This window comes from Carcharodon carcharias, chromosome 15 (genome assembly GCF_017639515.1).
Source record: "Carcharodon carcharias isolate sCarCar2 chromosome 15, sCarCar2.pri, whole genome shotgun sequence".
Taxonomy (NCBI): Eukaryota; Metazoa; Chordata; class Chondrichthyes; order Lamniformes; family Lamnidae; genus Carcharodon; species Carcharodon carcharias.
In genome coordinates, this window is record NC_054481.1 from 17,053,187 (window position 1) to 17,076,002 (window position 22,816).

Genomic DNA, 22,816 nt, shown 5'->3' on the forward strand with positions numbered 1-22,816 from the left:
TCAGAGGCCATCAATCACTTCCTGTGTCTTACTGACCTGTGTTGGTCTGTTGATGGAGATCGCTGAGTGACTAATTTTCCACCGGTGCTGGCTTGTCAACAGCGTCCCTTTTAATGTTTGAGTTCACAAGTTAAAGGAGAAATGCATCCATTAGGATCATAGGATGGTTACAGTGTAGAAGGAGGCCATTTGGCCCACCGAGTGAATGCTGGGTGTCTGCAAGAGCAAAGGATTACTGAGAGATTGGAAGGAGTTCCCATGGATGGTGAAGCATATGGGACACTATGGCCTGGCAAGATCAGAGTGAGAAAAATACTCTTAGTTCATAGAGTGAGGGAAAAGGTGGCGGCATAGTGGTATTATCATTGGACTAGCATTCCCAAGTCCCAGGGTAATGCTGTGGGGAGCCAGGTTCGAATCCCACCACAGCAGATGGTGGGATAATAAATAAAAATCTGGAATTAAAAGTCAGATGACCACAAAACCATCGCAGATTGCTGTTTTAAAAACCCATCTGGTTCACTACTGGGAATTTTAGGGAAGGAAAGCTGCCTCATCTGGTCTGGTCTACATGTGACTTCAGACTTCAGATCCACAGCGTCTGAACAAGGGCAATTGGGGATGGGCAACAAATGCTGATAATGTCCACACCCCAGGAACGAATTTTTTTAAAAAAGGGAAACGGAATCTGAGAATAGAAGGATCAGAGGATGGTTACAGCCCAAAAGGAAGCCATTTGGCCCATGTCTGTGCTGGCTCTCTGCAAGAGCAGCTCAGTTTGTGCCACTCCCTTATCTTTTCTCTGTAGCCCTGCAAACTTTTCCTCTTCAGATAACGATCCAGTTCTCCTTTTGAAAGCTATGATTGAACCTAGTTCTATCAAACTCCCGGGGAACGCATTCCAGATCCTAACCACTCACTGCCTAAAAAAAAAAGCTTTTCTCCATGTTACCATTGCTGCTTTTTGCGGATCATCTTAAATCGGGGTCCTCTGCTTTTAACTGCGTTCCTGCCACTGTGTTCTCTCAGGCTGGTTTCAAAGAGGCTGTGTGGGAAGCTGAGAGCAGAGGGGTCAGGGAATTAAAATGATGTGTGACTGGAACCTCGCAGGCAGGGAAAAGACTCGTTTTAAAGGACGTTTAAGAGGATGAAGCTAAATGCAGCAGCTTTTTGCCCCCTGATGGCAGTGTCTTGTTCTGGGTAATTTGCCCAATTTCTCTTTATTTTTAATATATAGGTGAATCCAGATAGAGAGTAGTGATAAGATGTGGCTCTGCAAATCTGCCCCAAATGGTGAAGGAAAGAGCAGGAACGTCTGCAGCTGATTCCTCACCCCAACTTCAGTTCTTTGCTGCTGCCCTCTCTCCCGCACCCCCCCCACGACTTGCTGCATACAAATACCAATGGAGAGGTTAGGACCCCGATTTCTGACACCCTGCCTCCCTGAAAGGGGGCTGTAGGCCCCCGGAGCTGTGGCAATGGCCCAAACTATTGTAAAACCTTGCAATCCATTCCTTGCAATCGCTTACGTGTCGGGAGACCTTGGTTTCACCTTGAAGCCTTTAATGGATGATTAGTTCATCCCTTCAGGGCCCTGGGACCTGCTTTTCTTCCTGCCCCTCCCGGACCACTGCTGCAGCACCCCCCACCATTTCTCCGTAAGCCCCACCGATGGGCAATGGACCCTAAGCTGTGGTTGGGGCAACTGGAGGAAGCCCCCAGCCCATTTCTTTGAAACACACAAAATTCTCACGGGGCTCGATGGGGTGGATGCAGGAAGGATGTTTCCCCTGGCTTGGGGGGATTGTTTCCCCTGGCTGGTGTGGGGGTGCTCTAGAATCGAGGGAGGATGCAGTCTCGAGATAAGAATTAGAACGGAGATGAGGAAGAATTTCTTCACTCGTGGTGGTAAATCTTTGGAATACTCTATCCCAGAGAGGGTTGTGGAGGCTCACTCATTGAGTATGTTCAAGGCAGGGATCAATAGATTTCTAGTTGGTAAAGACATCAAGGGATAGGAGGATAGTGTGGGGAAATGGTGCAGAGGTAGAAGATCAGCCATGATCTAATTGAATGGCGAGACAGCCTCGAGGGGCTGAATGGCCTCTTCCTATTTCCTATGAGCCCTGTCCAGCCACATGCCTCATCGAGTTCCTTCCCATTAGGGCTCCAGCCCTCTGCTGCTGCAACCCCACGGGATCCACCATCATCCAGCTTCGTGTTGCTCTGGACCAGCTGGGGCAAGTACAGGATTAGACTGTCGTGTCAATAAGAGCACCTGAATCCTGGGATTACAGGTTGGAAAATATTGGGGTTTCCTTTCACAAGTTCAAGTCATCCAATTTGCGAAGAGGATCCTGCACTTGCCAAAGCGAGTTGACTTGCTCTGCCAATGCAGTGACGCAGGTGTCAGGAGGCATAGAGCATCTGTCATAGGTAACCTGATCTGCCTGGCATCCTTCACAGTTGCCTGCCCTTGTGTGCCAACTCAGAGGATCAGTGTTGACAAACTCCCTGGTGCCAACTGAGCAAGCTGGGGCTCAGAAGTAAATAAATGATCCTTAACTGGATTTCGCCATCAAGAAGCTCCAGTGTCTCCACTGCATCCTAACCACACCATTATATTTTGTGTTTATATTATTGTGGAATCATAGAATGGTTACAGTACCGAAGGAGGCCATTCAGCCTGTTCATGCCTGTGCTGTTCCTCTATAAGAACAACTCCGCTAATCCCAGTCCTCTGCCTTTACCCTAGCTGAAGCCCTGCGAGGTTTGTTTTCTCTTCAGATAAGTATGCAATTCCCTTTTGAAAGGAAGGATTGAATTGGCCCCCACCACACACTCTCAGGCAGTGCAGATCCTAACCGCTTGCTGCATTAAAAATGTTTTCTCCTCCTATGTTGCCTCTGGTTCTTTCGACATTCACCTTAAATCAGTGTTCTCTGGTTCTCTACCCTTTCGTCTGTACCTACCTATCCTGTCCAGGCCCCTCATGACCTTGAACCCCTTTATCAAATCGCCTGTGTCAGCCCCTCCTCTCCTAAAAATGTGTTACCTCGAATCGGACACACTACTCCAGCTGAGGCAGAACCAGTGATTTGTAAAGGTTCACTGTAGCTCCCTTTAGTTTCCCTAATGGCTGCTGTTTAGTTTTTGACACTATTCCTTTTTTTGCAGAGAATCCAATCCTTACTCTACATTGCAATTGTGCTTGGCTTTCCATATGTGCTGTGCACTCCAACACTGTAAATTCTCTATAGTTTTCCATCCACGTGTCAATGTGGCGCTGCTTTGCAGCATGACATATGGGCTTGGATTTCACGACCCCCTGTGGGGCATATTTTTGGTGGTGAGGGAGTGGGGGGAGGGTTGCACGTAAAATATTGCCTTCCTGCTCACACCAGACCCCTTCCTCATAATGTGGGTGGGTAAGGTGTTTGCTAGCCTGCCTGCCCTTAGACCTATTGAAGCCATTTTTTTCCCTGCAGTTAGGGACAAATAATGGCCTAATTCTACCTCCACTGCTGTAACATGGTTGGCAGTGGTGTGTGGACAAAAACGGGCAGGCTACTTTTTTCCAACTCTGGAGAAAAGGCAAGAAGGAAGGGGGAATGACCTCCTTTTGCAGGGGGGTACCCTGTGCACCATAGGGGCACCACCCAAAACCCTCACCTCAAAATGGGCCCCTTTTTTACCCCCCACCGCCTTTCCTTGTGCCTGGCCCCCAAACCCGACTCCCACCCACTCCCTAGGGTGCTCAATCCCTCCCAGCCCAAAAAATCCTGGACTTGGCTTAGTCTGGTATCCATGTTGTCATCTTTGTGGGCTTGCTTACAGTCCCAGCAGCGCCCGCCAGTGAGCGCTGGGGCTGCAAGAACCTCCGGCCAATCATATTGGCTGGCAGCTCTGGAGGGTGCAAGCCCCCTATTCTTTGCTTGTTCAGGCCACCCGCAATGCAATATCACTGTGAGTTTGTGACTGGGATGAGGGGGGAGCAGGATCGAGCAATATGCATCCCCAACACCCCCCCCTCCACCTCCCCACTGTATGATATTAACAGGAATTACTGTACTTTGTGCCAATACTGTGGGAGGGAGGAGAGGGAAAGACGCTTTTAGGGTTGTGTTTCACCAACTGTTTCCAATGCATTATGATAATTATTTTGCCACCTTGAACTGCTGACTGCAAAACTGGTGCTTGTACTATTAGACCCGTTCATTTGGTTGTCTGGCCCTTTTTGTTAATTGAACAATAATCTGTCTCACACTTTCAGAAAATCAGTAATCTAGCGAAACCAAACATGCACGATTTTGTACCAAAATGTGAAAAGCGGATTAATCCATTTTTAAAAAATTGTTGGAAATTGCATCTTAACTGTTGAAAATTTGTTTTTTTTTAAAAACTGAAGAATATTTCACATTTAGTTAAACTAACAGTGTGAGCTCTGAAATTGCTGTTGTCTTTAAGCAACTAAAATAATGACCCAGTGCAATTAAATGACAGTGGATTTCGTATTTTTCTCGACTCTGACTCCTCCAGACGGAAAGAGTAGGTGCATTTTAGTCGGTAGCTGCTTTATGACCGCCCCACTTGTGAGTGTGTTATGCTGAGGGGCTTTAATCCCCTTTCCCTTCACTTGTCAGTGAAGTGCTTATGCTATTGGCTTTTCAGTTCATGTTGCCATGAACCAACTTGTATGGTTGTCCGACTCCAGCCATTGGACAGGGCAGATGCCAAAGCTGCGCTTGCAGAGTTGTGTGGCAGGAATATGTACTGAAGCAAAGGGACTGTGATCATTAGAAGCTACAGAAATTGAAAGATTGCATGTCTCTAGACTACCAAGTGAACGTAGAAGTAGTAGAGAAAGTGCGAAAGAGATTTACATGAACAGTGAATAACAGGAAAGGTGGAATAGGCTGGAGTCTTTTTCATCTCGAAGAGAGTAGGCTGAGGTGTGACCTGAATTTTGAAGGGTTTTGGCAAGGTAGGTCAGATGTTTCCACTTGTCGGAGACAAAAACGCGGGTACTCTTTAAAAAAAAAAGTGTCTAATAATCCATTGAGGATTCAGGAGAAACATTTTTACGCAGTGAGCGGTTACAATGTGGAATGAATTGCCAAAATTAGTTAAAAGCAAAAAACTGCGGATGCTGGAAATCCAAAACGAAAATAAAAATACCTGGAAAAACTCAGCAGGTCTGGCAGCATCTGCGGAGAGGAACACAGTTAACGTTTCGAGTCCACTTGACTCTTCAACAGCACTAAGTAAAAATAAAAAAAGAGGTGAAATATAAGCTGGTTTAAGGGGGGGTGGGTGGGACAGGTAGAGCTGGATAGAGGGTCAGTGATAGGTGGAGATAGCCAAAAAATGTCATAGACAAAAGGACAAAGAGGTGTTGAAGGTGGTGTCCCAACCAGCTTATATTTCACCTCTTTTCTAATTTTACTTAGTTCTGTTGAACAGTCAAACGGACTCGAAACGTTAACTGTATTCCTCTCCGCAGATGCTGCCAGACCTGCTGAGTTTTTCCAGGTATTTTTATTTTTGCCAAAATGAATTGTTGCAAATAGCATAGATGCATTTAAGGGGAAGCTGGATAAGAACTTGCAGGAGAAAAGAATAGAAGGTTATGTTGATAGAGTGGAGGAGGCTCATGTGGAGCATAAACACTAGCATGGAACAATAGGACCGAATGGCCTGTATTCATGCTGTAAATGCCATATCTATGACATGTTGTCTCACCAGAGTTCATTGTTAAAAGAATTCCAGTCCCCCAATTAATCAAATACTCTGCATGAAATTTAAGCTTGTGTCCGGTGAACTCGGTCCTAGTTACACTTCCAGCCTGGCATTTCAGGGCCTGTCCTTCTTTAAAAACTTATTGATGGGGTGTGGTTATCGCTGGCTGGGCCAGCATTTTGTTGCCCTTCCCTAATTGCCCTTGAGAAGGTGGTGGTGAGCCACCTTCTTGAACCGCTGCAGTCCATTGGGTGTAAGCACACCCACAGTGTGTTTGGGAAGGTACAAGGTCTGACTTCACTGTACATGGGTTACATCTTCCCCTGAGATTTGCCACATTCGCCGAGCCACCTCCTCAAATAGCTTTGTCAGAGTGATCTATTTCGAGAGGCCTTACTCATAGAACTCCACCTCCATCAAATGCTGCCATTTTGGCCCCACCACCGAATTGGCTCTGCAGTAAAGCATTGATGCTGTTAAATGTTTAGTGAGTAATACTTCCTGTTAGATATTGTACCGCATTGGAAAGAAAATGCTGCGCCTGGCCCTCCAAATACTGTCGAGTACCATTTTGATCTCTTGCTCGAGTGTCAAAATATCTTTTTATCTCGCCAAAGATCTGCACACTGTTTTGAGCGGAGAGAATGACCGGCGCCTGAACCAGCCTCAGTTGCAACGCTTGCAAAAGAAAGCCTTAGCTTTTCTGCTCAAGTTGCAAAGGTCAAATTACCACTTTCAAGTGAAGCAGGAAATATTGGGCACAAGCCCGCAATTGCACAAACGCAACAGGGCCTTGAGGGTTTGGTGACCACCCAGAAAGGCTTGAGAATCAAAGGAGCCTGCCCACTTTAATGACCATATTAGAACATTTATCGGTGCTTAACATCCTGTTTTATTCTTGCCTTTGCTTTGCAACATTTACTGAACCTTTTTTAAGGCTGACTGTGATCTCGCCAATATTCTTATCAGGATGTCTGGTAGATCTTGCACTTTGTCAAGAGTTATTTTACAGGAGAGGGAGCATTTTGTTGAATTAATTCATTGTTTTGCCCTCGTGTATAAGGAGAAAATGGGTGATAGGGAGTCAGTGACCCATTTTGCTTAAGAACATGAGAAGATGAAATAGAAGTAGGAATAAGCCATGAGGCCCTCCAGCAGTTTAATAAGATCACGCCTGATCCTGGACTTAAATTCAACTTTCCCACCCTTTCCCCAAAACTCTTGAAACCCTTAATAGTCCAATGTTTGTCAATCTCAGCCTTGAATATACTCAATGACGCAGTATCCATAGCCCTCTGGGGAAGAGAATATTAAATCCCCTGAGGGAACAAATTTCTCCTCATTTCAGTGCAAAACAGCTGCCTCTTTAACATTCCTGACTGAAGACTGATTTGCTATCACCTGTTTTATATGAGGACACAGCCAAGATTTACTCCCAAGGGAGTTGGAAATGTTGACTTTTAACAGGAGTAGATTGCTTTAAATTTCCCTATGACACATTCTGAATTTGTCTCTTTGTTCAACCATCCTCCCTTTGGATATTTTGACTCTTTCTGTTATTTGGGACAGAACTTTGTTCTCTCTCCCTCCATCTCCTCTGCCTCTCTCTCTCTCTCTCCCTCTGCCTCTCTCTCTCTCTCCCTATGCCTCTCTCTCTCTCGCTCTCTCTCACTCCCTCTGCCTCTCTCTCTCTCGCTCCCTCTGCCTTTCTCTCTCTCGCTCCCTCTGCCTCTCTACCTCTCTCTCTCTCTCTCTCTCTGCCTCTGTCTCTGCCTCTGCCTGTCTCTGCCTCTCTGTCTCCCTCTCGCTGCCTCCCTCGTCCTTACCTGCAATGGTAGGCGTCAGCGTGTTCCATGCTGGAGCACCACCTATTGGCCCTCCAGGTGGGAATGTCTGCCTGCCACCCTTAATTGGACAGTGAGCTCTCCTTCTGGCCGCCTATTGGTCAGCCCGGGCAAAATTAATTTTGAGTGACTGTTCCCAACACGATGCGGGGTCGGGACCCCTATTTCACCCTGACACTGGGGTTCTGACCCAAAACGCAAAATCTTGCAGGTTTTATTGTTGGTGAGTTCACTCCTTGGTATAAATTAGCTTCACCTTCAGACTATTATCTCCGAGTGTGTGCTACTGTCATCATAGTGGCCCTTCCTGACTCCATTTTAATCCATTCTGCTGGGGATACATAATCAGGATGGTGAATAGTGCAATTTCTGGAGAAGCCTGAGCACTCTTCCAGGAAGCTCTTAATGAATATTTTAATCAAGATGCAGTGTAAAGCTCTCGTGCTCTGGTGGAGAGCCTGTGCAGGACTAAATGCCAGATTTTAAACTCGCCCTACTCCATTCCTACTCTTATATAGAGTCTGTATAGCCGTACACCTCCAGATCGCTCAGTGATAAGTTTAAGTTTGGGTGGGACATCCAAAGGTGTCAACACACACAAAGAACAAAAGTAGCAGGCAGAGTACAGACTATACTCAACCAGCTCACATTTGCAAAACCCAGAAGTTAAATGTCTACTGTTAGATGCGATTCTGTGATTGGACAGCCCTTCCTGAACAATGCTGAGTATGCTAATAGCTACATTCACAACCAATTTAAGAAAAATCAGTCGAGCTCATAATGTGGCTCATTTACATTCACTAGAAGTGGCACACATTCATACACAGGGACCTGTTCTCTGCAAACAAAGGGAATATGTTCAAGCCCTGTGCCATTCTTTGAATTATTCAGCAGTCTATAGCTCCCCATTGCTTTCTCCATGGCAATGCTTAGAGGGGAGATGGTGGCATGCTGGTAATGTCATTGAACTAGTAATCCAGAAGCCCAGGCGAATGCTCTGGGTATATGGGTTTAAATCCCACCATCGCAGCTGGTGGAATTTAAATTCGATTTAATAAAATCAGGAATATAAAGTTTGTCTCAGTGATGAAACCATCACTGATTGTCGTAAAAACCCATCTGGTTCACTAATGCCCTTTAGAGAAGGAAATCTGCCATCGTTACCTGGTCTGGCCTAAATGTGACTCCAGATCCACAGCAATGTAGTTAACTCTTAACTGCCCTCTGAAGTGGCTTAGAAAGCCACTCAGTTCAAAGACAATCAATCAGCATCCCTTTTTCCTGTAGTGTAAATTGTTATCTTTTTAAAATTCGTTCATGGGATGTGGGCGTCGCTGGCTAGGCCAGCATTTATTGCCCATCCCTAATTGCCCTTGTTCAGAGGGCATTTAAGAGTCAACCACATTAGTGAACCAGATGGGTTTTTATGACAATTGACGATGGTTTCATGGTCATCATTTGACCTTTAATTCCAGATTTTATTGAATTCAAGCCACCATGGCAGATGGTGGAATTTTCGAACCCAGGTCCCCAAAGCATTACCCTGGGTCTCTAGATTACCAGTCCAGTGACAATACCATTGCACCATCACCTCCCCTAGATCGTCTGAAATTTGACATTCTTGCATTTTTCCTGATGATTGCAAAATGAAAAGTTTCGGCAACAGGTCTCCCTTTTCAGCAAATTCAAGTTCTGTCCTACCAAGCAATTGAAAGAACAATTTCTGTATTTCAAATAAAGCTGATACCTCTCATTAATCTCTGCACCACAGCAGCAGAGCTCCTACCAACGTTGTTTGTGAAGTCAGAAACTTGTGCAGTTGTGATTCACAACTCCAGTTTGCCCCTTCCCTCTGGGGGAGGCATGCCCTTTTGAAAGCTTAGCTATGATTGGGAATTTGCACCATGTAAAACCTGCCTCCCACCACTCTCAGCCAGATTGAAAAAGCTCTTTAAATCATCATTGAATGGCTTCCTATTGTCAGAGGTGGTGTGATTTGGCATACATTGACTGAGTAACTCTTTCCATTTGACATTTAGGCTGATTTATTGAAAGTTTAAGGATATTAAGGGAAACAGGTTAGGGAGACTAGGAACGTTTTCTGCTGGGAGTCTAGGACTAAGGGACATCTTCAAAACCTAGAGCCAGATCGTACAGGAGAGCACTTAGGAAAGACGTCTGCTTGCAATTGACTGTAGAAGTTTGAAGCTCTCTCTCTCTCACAAATGGAAAATGATGCTAGATCTATTGTACATTTTAAATCTGAGAATGAATTATATTTGCTGCCCAAAGTGGTTAGGTGATAGGGGGCAAAAGCAGGTATATAGAATTAGGTTGTGGATTAGCCATGATTTCATTGAATGGTGGAATCGGATCAAGGGGCTAAATGGTCTCCTCCAGTTCCTTATGTCCCTCGTGCATGTAATTGTTATTTTTCACTTTCTTTCCTGCGTCACTCATTTTGGTATCCCTGGCCTTTATTGGGACTCAGTCTGCCCATAAACTGCTTTCTCCTCCTGAGGTAGGGGGAGTGAAGGAGCATCAATTCAAGCACCTTTCCCTTCCAGCTCTGCACAGCCGATGCTGGTCCCTGGTGTGATTTATCCTTTGTTAAGTACAGAGGGCAAATCTTTTGATTTGGTTGGAGGTCTGGTGTGCAGTGAGAAACCTGGTTACAGTGACTGTATTCTGCTTTTACTGAAAAACAAGGTTGCTTAATTTTTTTCTGAAGATGTGTCATCCCAGAATTCTGTAGAAACAATTCAAAAATACTTATTTCCTTTTGATTCATCTCTATCAGTTGTTTGAAAATTCTGGTTCTGTGTTGGACATTGCTTCTGTATATAAAAAAAAATACTTGTGAATAAACCAATTTGGCCTGTCTGATGTGGCTGATGTTATCTGTCTACTGAAGTGAGGTGAGATGTCATGGAATGCTTTGCAGAATTGATTGGCGAGTTTATAATAAATGGAATATTGTGCATCCAGTGCTGTTCCGCGCCCCATCCACCAAATGCATCAAAGTCAGATTCTACAAGAAAATAAGTGTTTCTGTTTCTGTAACGTCTTTCATAACCTCCAGATGACCAAAGCACTTCACAGCCAGGAAGTACTCCTGAGGTGTAGCCATTGTTGTAATGTAGCTCAGGGAGAGTTCACAAAAGATGTAATTGAGAGAAAGGGAGAGAGGTGTAAAAGAAGGAACAAAATAAAAATAGAACTTTAAAAGAAAATCTCTAACACAAATTAAATTCTGAGGCATTGAGACGCCATACATGTAAAACTAAATTTTCAGGGCCAGAGAGGTTGTTTGGCAGTAATTACACCGTTGACAATTCATTGACACCTGAATGCACCAGCTATAACTTTTTCATGCTTGTTTAGTGTAACAACTTCATGCTGCTACATTTGTTTCAATGGCTAGTCTCATTGAACTTCCTGTATATTGAAGCTTCCAGATGAGCGTGTAACTCTGTGTTTAATTATGCTGTGTGGTTGCTGTCCTATTTTCTGTTCAATAACAGTGAGCCTCACCATTATTTCTACAGCAAAGTGCAGGCCAATAGTACAACATGTACAACAAAGTAATAACCATTAAGCTGTTCCTCCATCCCATTGAGCCCTCTATTTTTACAACATGTTAGCTCAGTCTTTGTTTCTGATGCAGATCCGATCACAGCTACAGTCTGTCAGAAGATTCCCTCTAAGGAATATTCACCAGCACATTGAAATTTCATTAGGCATTAATCGGATGTAGACTCTTATTTGCCTGAACTCAAAGTAATTTTACATTAATCCAAGATCTTCTTTAACAGTGAGGCTCTTGCCTGTTGTCACTAATCACTTTGTCCGAGTATTAGATTCTTTTCTTGACAAAAGGGTCTTATTTGTCTTAAATAAAAACAGAAAATGCTGGGAAAACTCAGCAGGTCTAACAGCATCTGTGGAGTGAGAAACAGAGTTCATGTTTCGAGTCCATATGACTCTTCAAGAGTCCCACTCTACTCTTCAAGAGTCATACGGACTCGAAACGTTAACTCTGTGAAATCATGCACTGTTGCATGCAGAAGGCAGTTTCCCGGCTGCTCCTGGGCCCGCCCAATGATTCGGAAATCCTGCCCAGGATAAAATTATCCTTCATCTTCTACGGGTGCTAACTGGCAAAAAAAAACACGCCCTTGAATCTGTAGTCACGAAGCAGTGCAATAAATGTAATTATTTTTTGTATATATTTCAGTTTCCCATTAGCATTTCCACTGCCCTTTACAACATTTAGAATGATGCACAATTCAGGGTACTACAAGTCCCTTTTAAAGAGCCTTCGTACTCCTGTTGGAGAGACACATAATTGTCCTAAGAGCTCAGCTTAGCCTATTTGCTTACGGCATTTTATTTTTTTTTGCTAAGATGAACACTTCAGTTTTTTCAAACAATTCACTATGATTTCAGTGTTGCCAGAAATGCTGCTTTAGTTCCTGTGATGCCTCACGTGGTGAAGTGGATGTGCAACTCTACCACCGAGACCAAAGGAGCTCGGGCTTGATTACCAGTCAGTGCCAGGCTAACTCATCTCAGCCAGAGTGCCCAGTAGGATCCTCCAATATTATCTCTGCAGTTCAGGGTTAATTGGAGCAATCTGCCAGAGATTCTGTTCCTGACGGCTATTCAACGTTTCAATGCTCCCCGATGGAAAGTAGGTACCAGGCGAAGGTAGCATTAGCCTGGCTGTGATGTCACCAACATGGCGAAACCTGCAGCTACTCACTGCTTTTAAGAGGTGAGGAGTAACCAGCTGGATGAAAAAGATAGGTTTGCATTTTTATAGCACCTTTCACATCCTCAGCAGGTCCCAAAGCACTTCACAGCCAATGAAGTGTAGTCACTGTTATAACGTAGCCACTTAGTGCACAGCAAGATCCCACAAAAAAAACCACAATGAGATGATGATCACAATCCGTTTTAGTGATGCAGAACTCCAGGGATAATTTCCCTGTTCTTCTACAAACAGTGCCACGGGATCTTTCACTACTACCAGTGAGGGCTGATGGGGCTTCGGTTTAATGCTTGACCCAGGAGACAGAGCCTCCAACAGTGCAGCACTCCCTTAGTACTGCACTGCAGCATTAGATTCACTTTTGTACTTGAGCCCTGCTTCAGGAAGCCACAATTTTCTGCCGCCAGAGACAAGAGTGCGACCAAGAGAGCCACAGTTGATGCAACACTGAAGATTGCATGGAACCATACCTGAGCCACAGCCAACGTCTTTAGTGTGAGAAAAGGTGGGGGGAGGTGCCTGGGGCTGCCGGAGATAGGGTTGGGAGGCAGAAAGGCTGTGTGGACTGAGAGGGGGAAGAGAAAACATGCAGTATCATCAGATCAGAATAAAAAACACATGATACAGCCTGTTTGGCCCTTCCTGACACTGGAATTGACTACAATAATGCAGTGTGCAAGGGGAACAAACCTTCTGACACGCACAGATGCTCAGATGTGGAACATCCTGCTAGACATTGTGGAAGGAGATTTAAGATAGTATTTAAACAGAGAAGAATAAACATTCGAAAAATACACCTTTAAAAGGATAACAAAGAGACCTTGTGGCACAGTGGGTGGTGTCCCTGTATCTGAGCCAGAAGCTCCGGGTTTAAGTCCCACTCCAGGATTTGATGGCCAAGGAGGGTGTATTCATAATGCAGCCAAACAGGTTGAGCATCAACTTGTAAATCCTTCCAACGCACGCAGGCAGGCAGAGTGCAAAAGACTCCTGGTCAGACACGTGGCAGAAAGAAAGTTTGACTACAGTTTGAGAGAGCCTGGAGTCACATATAGGATGGGTTTTTAATGACGACTGATGGTCACCATTACTGAAACTGGCTTTCAGTTCTGGATTTATTCATTGATTGGATTTAAATTCCACCGGCTGCAATGGTGGGATTTGAACCCCTGTCTCCAGAGCGTTAGCCTGGGCTTCCAGCTAAATACTTCAGGTTGCATTAAAAAATCCCCTTGAAACTAATCGGAGAGAGTACCTCTCTTGCCTTCTACCTCTTTAGTTTAGAATATTAACGTCTTCCTAGCTCCCTCAGTGTGCTATAAAGTTCCAAGATATTTAATAAGTTATAGCCACGAAAATAGGGTGATAAAAAGTGTTTCTTGCATAAAGATTGATATTATAACACATTTCTAAATGCATTCTTTGCTTTAGTGAGTATCAATACATTATTGATTTGTTAGTCACTATGGAAATGAATTATTGACAGAAAAGTTCCATTGGATGCCAGTCCACTCCTGATTAAAGAGTCACGGCTATCCATTGCTGTGAGGCATAAAGTATTTAATAACACCTTAATTCTAATCCAAGCAGATCTTTCCCTTCTTTAATATGGATTTAATAATTAACAATGTAGCACCGTCTTTTTCTTTTTTAAATAAAACATGGACCTCTATATTTAACAGGCTCTCATTTAGTACTTTAGGCTTGAAGATCTAGTAAGTGAGGGATGACAGGGGGATGGGTTGCATAAACTTGCATTGACGACACGTGAAATTGGTTCTTTCATTAAACAGACATTAATCTGTGCAGCTAAATATAGACACAATGAAGCCCATTATCCAATTATTTTTGTCTCGCTTTCCCCAGCGCAATTTTCCAATTTAAAATCTGAGGCTGCTATTTCTGGCACCACATTATTCAAGTCTGCCTTGGAGCCTTGTACTGGGAGTGACAATATTTTGCACAAGTGATAATAAATTGCCTGCTGCCGCCATTTTAGTCGAGAGGGCATTTATCTTCATTTTGGTAGCAATTTGGCAAGATGTTTGTTCCCGTCCCCCGGTACATTACCCAAGTGTTATTGGGCCTAATTTGGCAGGTTAGGGTCAGGCATCATTCAGTGCCGGAGTAAAGACTGGAGTGCGAGTACTTTCATGTGGCGTTCGTGAGAGAGTCAGGTGCTGAACAATAATGACCCACGGCAGATTAATTTAATTCACAAAACTTATTGAATGAAAATGGAACAAGATGGGAAGGAGAATTAATAGACACTTCTAATAAATTTTGTACAAACTTGATGGACCTCCATTTGTTGCAGCCGGCTTGCTGGAACTGACCTTTTGAATAAAGCCACGTCATTGCAACTCCAATAGTTGCAAAGGTCAGTCGAGCTTTAATGACCAACAAGCATTTAGCATGGATTAAAGTCACAGCGCCTCTTTTTTTTTTGCTGGCTTTATGCTATAAATCTTGCTTGAAAACAAAATTGCAAGTAACTACCAGAAGCTAGTGGCATGGCATTGTCAGCAGTGACTCAGCTGTTAGTCGGCCCTGAGTTAGAAGGTATGAGAGCTCAGGTCCCACTTCAGTGCTCGGCTTAAAATCGAACTTAATCATACGGAGGGAGTACTGCACTGTCAGCTGATGCCATCTTTCAGGCGAGATAAACTGGGGCCCCATCTGCTCTCTGGGATGGATGGTAAAAGATCCCATGCCATTTTGAAGAGTGGGGAGTGCTTCCTGGTATCCCTCAGTCAATACCATTCAAAAAATTACCTTGTTGTTGCTTGTGGGACATCCTGAGGTCTTGAAAGACCTTTGTTGAAAAACCTGAGGTAGGAACAAGTAAGGCTGAACCTGTTGAAAAGGGAAGCTTCTCTATATTAGTAGTACACCTTAAGAGACTGAAGTGGCACTGCCTATTTTGTGCTTCAAGAACAGGTTGCATAGCTTCATGTCTGGGACTTCCTGTGCAGCAAACCTCTGGGAAAGGTGCTGAGTGGGGGAGGCCATTCCCCCACAGGAAAGAAAGGAGAAGAGGGAAGATGAAATCGTCAACTCACTCTCTTGTTATCCATCTTAAAGAGTAGCCTTTAATGGAGTTTGTATATCGATTGGCCAGATAGATGGGGGACTGTCGACGGGCTAAGAAGAAGGGGCAAAGCGGCATTCTACACCGCAGGAGTAAAATGGGATAATGTTTTTTTTCTGTATTGGAATTTATACAATGGAAAGCAATGGAGTGCAGTTTGGTACATAGACATTATGAATCTGCATCAGAACTTGGCTTGCAACCAATAGCAATCTTTAAAGTTTATATAAACACATTTTATAACTCAGCATGTCTCAAACGTTGAATCATGTCTATTCAGTGAAATAGATTCTTGCAGAATATACCACACCAACTGATGGTGAAATATCTGTCAAAGGCAGCCAGCTGAATACACATAATCCCATTCTGTCACTGTTAAATAAATGGCCTGCGTTGAATGATTTCCTTGCTTGTACCCTGTAAAAAGTGGCATAATGTAAAAGTGCCTTTGTCATCCTGTGCTTTTTCTTAAGACTGTATTTCTGTAATGTGAAAGCCTTATGTCAGAAAATGGTATTATTGTTCTGTCATTTTGCACTTCCATCAACAAAGCCTGCTGGTGGGAGGGGGGAGGCAGTGGGAGGATGGTGAGGGTGGGTTGGTGTAAGAGATGGATGTTATTCCCTCTCCCTTCCATAGGAAAGACCTGCCTCAGGATTTCCCCACAGTGGGATTGCTAAGATCAGAAGCCAGCAACAAGGGGGTGTTTAAAGATGCCGATCAGCTTGCCATCACTCTGCCATTTATCATTTGTCATTTATCCGCGTTCTGTCATGCTCTTAAACAATGCCCTAAAGGGTCCATTTTTCTTCACTGCAACTCTTTGGCATTTGCCATTTTTCATGACTTGTGGGACTATAAAGTTTTGTGTGGGTGTAACCACAATTTTAATGTAATAAACATTACAGCACTGTAAATACAAAGCATTGCCTGAAGGGAGGGTGAATAACCAGAGCTAGGATGGTTTTTGACAAAAGCTTAGTTCTACTGATTCAGCAGCGCTGGCTTTGCAAGGTACAAAAATCCAGCCTAGCAAAACCCTCGATTTATCCAAACATACTCAGCCTTGGCAATGCCATGTTTGTATTTGTTGTTGCATCAATATTAGAACGCAAGAACATAGAAATTAGAGCTCGAATATGTCATTTGGCCCCTTGAGCCTCCTCCGCCAATCAACAAGGTCATAGCTGATCGTCGACTTCAACTCCAGTATCGTTCCCATAGTCCCTTAATACCCTTAGTATCCAAAAACCGATCAACCTCTGTCTTGAGTATTCATCCACAGCTCTCTAGGCTAGCGAATTCACAACCCTTTCAGTGGACAAGTTCCTCCTCATCTGAGTCCTAAATGGCTGATCCCTTATTGTGAGACTGTGACGCCTTGTGCTAGATTCATTCCCCAGCCAGGGACAACATTTTATGCTGGTATTGCCGCTGGGTTCAACTACCTTGATTTCACAAACCTGGCAGGCGGATTCTCAGCTCTACTCCCTCATTGGGCACAACGAGACCCTATGGTCGGTTCCAATACTGCCCAATAATAATGACCCTAATAGACCCAACACCATGCTCTGATATATCTGAAGTATAAAAAGGAGAGAGTTATGCAGATTTCAGTATGGACAGCAGTGATACCCTGAGGTATGGGTGAGGCACACATTGTCCATTTTGGCAGGAAGAATAAAAAAGAAGCTCATTATTATCTGAATGAAGATTGCAGAGCTCTGAGATTCTGAGGGATCTGGGTGTCCTAGTGCATGAATCACAAAAGGCTAGCATGCAGGTACAGCAATTAATTTGGGAAAGTAATAGAATGTTATAATTTATTGTGAGGGAAATTGATTACAAAAGCAGGGAAGTTATGCTTCAGTTGTACAGGGCACTGGTGAGACCATCTGGAGTACTGTGTACAGTACCGGTCTCCTTATATAAGGAAAGATGTAAGTGCATTAGAAGTAGTTCAGAGAAGGTTTACTAGACTAATACCAGGAATGGTTGGGTTGTCTTATGAGGAAAAGCTGGACAGGTTGGGCTTGTATCCACTGGAATTTAGAAGAGTAAGCGGTGACTTAATTGAAACCTTCAAGATCCTGAGGGATCTTGACAAAGTGGATATGGAGAGGACGTTTCCTGTAGTGGGAGAATCTAGAACTAGGGGTCACTGTTTAAAAATAAGGGCTCGCACATTTAAGACCGAGATGAGTAGAAATTTTTTTCTGAGGGTCGTGAGTCTTTGGAAGTCGAGGCACAGCTAGATAGATTCTTGATTAAAAAGGGGATGAAATGTTATCGGTGGTAGGCAGGAATGTGGGGCCTAGGTTACAATCGGATCAACCATGATCTTATTGAATGGCGGAGCAGGTTCGAGGGGCCGAATGGCCTACTCCTCCTCCCAATTTGCATGTTCGTATGTCCAATTTGTGTAGAGATGCGATATACAATAGGAGGCTGGCTGGTTAATGGTTGGCTGGATGGCTAGCATGTGGTTCTGAATAACACCAACAGTGCAGGTTTGATTCCTATTCTGACTGAGGTAGACTTCCGAGCTGCCGCTGAGAGTGGAAGGTAATGGCAAACCGCCATTGACAAAATCTGCCAAGTAAACAGGTCAGGGTGAAGCTGCAGCTGACGATGAGCCAAGGACCTGCCTTCAGGCAGAGCACATGTGACATATCATGATGATATACAATAACTGGGGTGTGCAACGCAAGGAGTAATGCACCTAATTTGGGATTCATACATATATGGTTGTCGATTCTTATGTTTTAGAATATTTATAACCTTAGCCTATGATCTTGGCTATTGTACAGAACCTTGCATTCATCTTCAATGTGGGATTCTGTCATTACTGATACTATTTTCGCATCTTTTTTTTACAGCAAACTCCCTAGCTGGGCTAGGGCTGTGGTACCTCGAATATTTTATATCACAGAAAAGGCCTGGAACTACTATCCTTATACTATCACAGGTAAGAAGCCTTTCCAATTATTGTTTTCCATTTGGAATTATTATTAAGATGGAAATTTTGCCAAATGTATTCCGAGAGAGCAGCAATGCTTTGTGCATTTCCAGGATTCATAAGCCTGTGCGTTTATGAACAGCACACAAGTACTCCTGTTTTATGTGGTTGAATTTGTGATTTGCATGCTCTCCCAGTTTACCCTTTGGGTTCCTTTGCATCCCCTCTGCCTTTTGGGTATGAGGTGAAGCTCGAGGCAAGAGGTGCACTGTTTCAGCAAGGAAGCAAACTAAAAAAGGACAAAGTATTTGGCATAGCTTGATATGCTGTGACACGTGCAGTGAGTTTTGGCACTTACTGCGAGCCATGCACTTAACTGCCTGAATCTTGTGCCTGCTCTTAAATAGTCCCCAATGCAATGAAAGCACAATTTTCTCAGGTCTGCTCAGTAATAAATGGGCTGCCGTGGTTATGGTTCATTACCCAGTGTGATTCGGACTTGATGAGGATTGTTAAACTCGGGTAACCTGCGCAGAGGCATTTACCTGGAAAGAAAGATAGAAGATAAGATTTGTTTTGGGACCTTTCACGTCCTTGCAATGTCTCAGAGCACTTTGCAGTCAATAGCGTACTTATGAAATAGAGTCTTGGTTGTTCCCCAGGCAAACATGGGAGCTAGTTTGTGTGGGTGAACCCACAGGCAGTGAATGAAATGAAAGACTGGCTAAACTGTTTCAGTTGGTATTGGGTGAGGGAGAAATGTTGGCCAGGACAAGGCAGCGTCTCTGATGGTGCAGTATTACTTCAGCATTGCACTGAAATGTGTCAGCTTAGATTTTTGTGCTCAAGTCCTGGAGTGGGGTTTGAACCCACAACCTTCTGACACAGAGGCTGCAAGGGGTTGACTGATGCTTTCTTCCAATGAGGGGAGATAGTAATTCTCCACAGCTGCTGCCTGAGCCACCTGGTGAATGGCACGGGAGCAGTTCCTGATTCCTCTTATTGACCACCAGACATGGAGTTCCACCTAGCAACTGGACTGCGAATAAACAGGCTCCATTTAAATTTGCCAAGGCTGGGTTTTGAAGACAAAAACCTCCTGGTTTAAACTGGAAAGGCGCGGCCTTAAGCACCCAGTGACGTTTTAAAGAGCTACAGTGACCAGTGGTCGTGGCTGGCTTGTAGCACCAATCAGATCCTGAGAGATAGTGCTGAAAGTGTGGGTGGCTGGGTGGAGATGGAGGTTTTCAAGGGAGTCTTTGCAGCTCTGCCAATTTTTAATCCTACTGGTGATTAAAAGAAATATATCTCTTTTGTGCAGAGGAAAACGCATTTGGAACAGTGTCAAATTTCAGAATTACTTGTGCGCTAAATGCCACAAAATCTGATTTGCAGCCTTTAATTTGGGTCGCATGTTTGTTTTCCCTTTAACTCACACTACGGTCGACACTGGAGTGTGAAGAACGATTGTGTTCTGTATCCTAGCTGGAAAATGCAATGCCGTTCTTTCTAAGGACCTTGCTGCTAGGCAACAGCTTTTTGTTCTTGATTCATAAAAGACTGCAAAGTCCTTTAGGCACAGGATGAACTCACTTAAACCTATTTGCTCAAGCAGCTTATTTATTGGGCATGTTGATCGAAATTACCTTCTCAGGTAACTTTTAGAGGTGATGTAGGCTTGAGATCGTTTTAATAATTTATTCTCTCTTTATTCCCCTCTCTTCCTCTTCATTGCCTCTCTTCCATCCTGTGCAACTAGAATACACAGTGAGTACTTTCAGGTTTTATATTCTGTACATAGATAAATAAGTAATGTAGCATGTAATGGGTATGACGGATGCTACAAATATCCAGTAAAAAGGAGCCACTCCCCCACTGCCATATTTATAGGTGACATGCAAAACTGACTTGGGGCCATCGCTGTCCTGAATAAGTTAGATAAGTTTCAACACAATATTGCCCACTTGTACAATTTTGCATGATATTTGATGAGAGAGCCATCTACACTTAATATGTTGGTGTGACCCGTAACATATCTCCTTAGAACAGAGTTTATTAAAGGGAGATTTTATGGTGATGTACAAAGTGATAAGGGATTTGGGTGGCGCAGCGGTTAGTGCTGCTGCCTCGTATCTCCAGGGACCCGGATTCGATCCTGACCCCGGGTGATTCTCTGTGTGGAGTTTACACGTTCTCCCTGGGTCCATGTGGGTTTCCTCTGGGTGCTCTGGTTTCCTTGCACTGTCCAAAGGCGTGCTGCTTAGGTGGATTGGCTCTGGTAAACTGTCCCTCTATGTGTAGGCACGTGCGCGCGTGTGAGTATGTGCCCTGTGATGGATTAGTCCCATCCAGGGTGTACCCTGCCTAGCGCCCACTGCCTGTTGCGATAGGCTCCGACTCCCTGCAACCTTGAATTGGATGAAGAGGCTCTGGAAAAGTGAAAAAAGGGAGAAATTTTTTGTATTGGAAGTAGGGTTGGGAACTAGAAGGTGTTGGTTTTAAAATAATTGGCAAAAGAGTGAGAAGTGAGATGAGGAGACACTTTTTTTCCACAGAGTTGTTCTGATTCGAATTGCAGTGTGGTGGAAGCAGATCCAACAGTAACTTTCAAAAGGGAAAACAAAAACAGAATTACCTGGAAAAACTCAGCAGGTCTGGCAGCATCGGCGGAGAAGAAAAGAGTTGACGTTTCGAGTCCTCATGACCCTTCGACAGAACTTGAGTTCGAGTCCAAGAAAGAGTTGAAATATAAGCTGGTTTAAGGTGTGTGTGTGGGGGGCAGAGAGATAGAGAGAGAGAGAGGTGGAGGGGGGGGTGTGGTTGTAGGGACAAACAAGCAGTGATAGAAGCAGTTCATCAAAAGATGTCAACGACAATAGTACAATAGAACACATAGGTGTTAAAGTTAAAGTTGGTGATATTATCTAAACGAATGTGCTAATTAAGAATGGATGGTAGAGCACTCAAGGTATAGCTCTAGTGGGGTTTTTTTTAAATAATGGAAATAGGTGGGAAAAGGAAAATCTTTATAATTTATTGGAAAAGAAAAAGGAAGGGGGAAACAGAAAGGGGGTGGGGATGGGGGAGGGAGCTCACGACCTAAAGATGTTGATTTCAATATTTAGTCCGGATGGCTGTAAAGTGCCTAGTCGGAAGATGAGGTGTTGTTCCTCCAGTTTGCGTTGGGCTTCACTGGAACAATGCAGCAAGCCAAGGACAGACATGTGGGCAAGAGAGCAGGGTGGAGTATTAAAATGGCAAGCGACAGGGAGGTTTGGGTCATTCTTGCGGACAGACCGCAAGTGTTCTGCAAAGCGGTTGCCCAGTTTACGTTTGGTCTCTCCAATGTAGAGGAGACCACATTGGGAGCAACGAATGCAGTAGACTAAGTTGGGGGAAATGCAAGTGAAATGCTGCTTCACTTGAAAGGAGTGTTTGGGTCCTTGGACGGTGAGGAGAGAGGAAGTGAAGGGGCAGGTGTTGCATCTCTCCTCACCGTCCAAGGACCCAAACACTCCTTTCAAGTGAAGCAGCATTTCACTTGCATTTCCCCCAACTTAGTCTACTGCATTCGTTGCTCCCAATGTGGTCTCCTCTACATTGGAGAGACCAAACGTAAACTGGGCAACCGCTTTGCAGAACACCTGCGGTCTGTCCGCAAGAATGACCCAAACCTCCCTGTCGCTTGCCATTTTAACACTCCACCCTGCTCTCTTGCCCACATGTCTGGTCTTGGCTTGCTGCATTGTTCCAGTGAAGCCCAACGCAAACTGGAGGAACAACACCTCATCTTCCGACTAGGCACTTTACAGCCTTCCGGACTGAATATTGAATTCAACAACTTTAGGTCGTGAGCTCCCTCCCCCATCCCCACCCCCTTTCTGTTTCCCCCTTCCTTTTTTTTTTCCAATAAATTATAAAGATTTTCCTTTTCCCACCTATTTCCATTATTTAAAAAAAAACCCCACTAGAGCTATACCTTGAGTGCTCTACCATCCATTCTTAATTAGCACATTCGTTTAGATAATATTACCAACTTTAACTTTAACACCTATGTGTTCTATTGTACTATTGTCATTGACATCTTTTGATGATCTGCTTCTATCACTGCTTGTTTGTCCCTACAACCACACCCCCCCCCCCCTCCACCTCTCTGTCTCTCTATCTCTCCGCCCCCCACACACACACCTTAAACCAGCTTATATTTCAACTCTTTCTTGGACTCAAACTCAAGTTCTGTCGAAGGGTCATGAGGACTCGAAACGTCAACTCTTTTCTTCTCCGCCGATGCTGCCAGACCTGCTGAGTTTTTCCAGGTAATTCTGTTTTTGTTTTGGATTTCCAGCATCCGCAGTTTTTTTGTTTTTTTCACTTTCAAAAGGGAGTTGGATAAATATTTGAGAAGGAAA

General features: G+C 44.1%; 1 protein-coding gene across 7 annotated transcripts in view; it reads left to right on the plus strand.

Annotated features, from left to right (window-relative positions):
* LOC121288121 (cytoplasmic phosphatidylinositol transfer protein 1-like) overlaps positions 1 to 22,816 on the plus strand; it is a 196,020-nt gene that overhangs the window by 96,372 nt on the left and 76,832 nt on the right. For all 7 annotated transcript variants that reach the window (XM_041206470.1, XM_041206474.1, XM_041206473.1 and 4 more), the window contains 2 exons: positions 18,328 to 18,416; positions 20,167 to 20,174. In XM_041206470.1, coding sequence (XP_041062404.1) covers positions 18,328 to 18,416; positions 20,167 to 20,174 — 97 coding nt within the window. The remainder of the gene's footprint in view (positions 1 to 18,327; positions 18,417 to 20,166; positions 20,175 to 22,816) is intronic.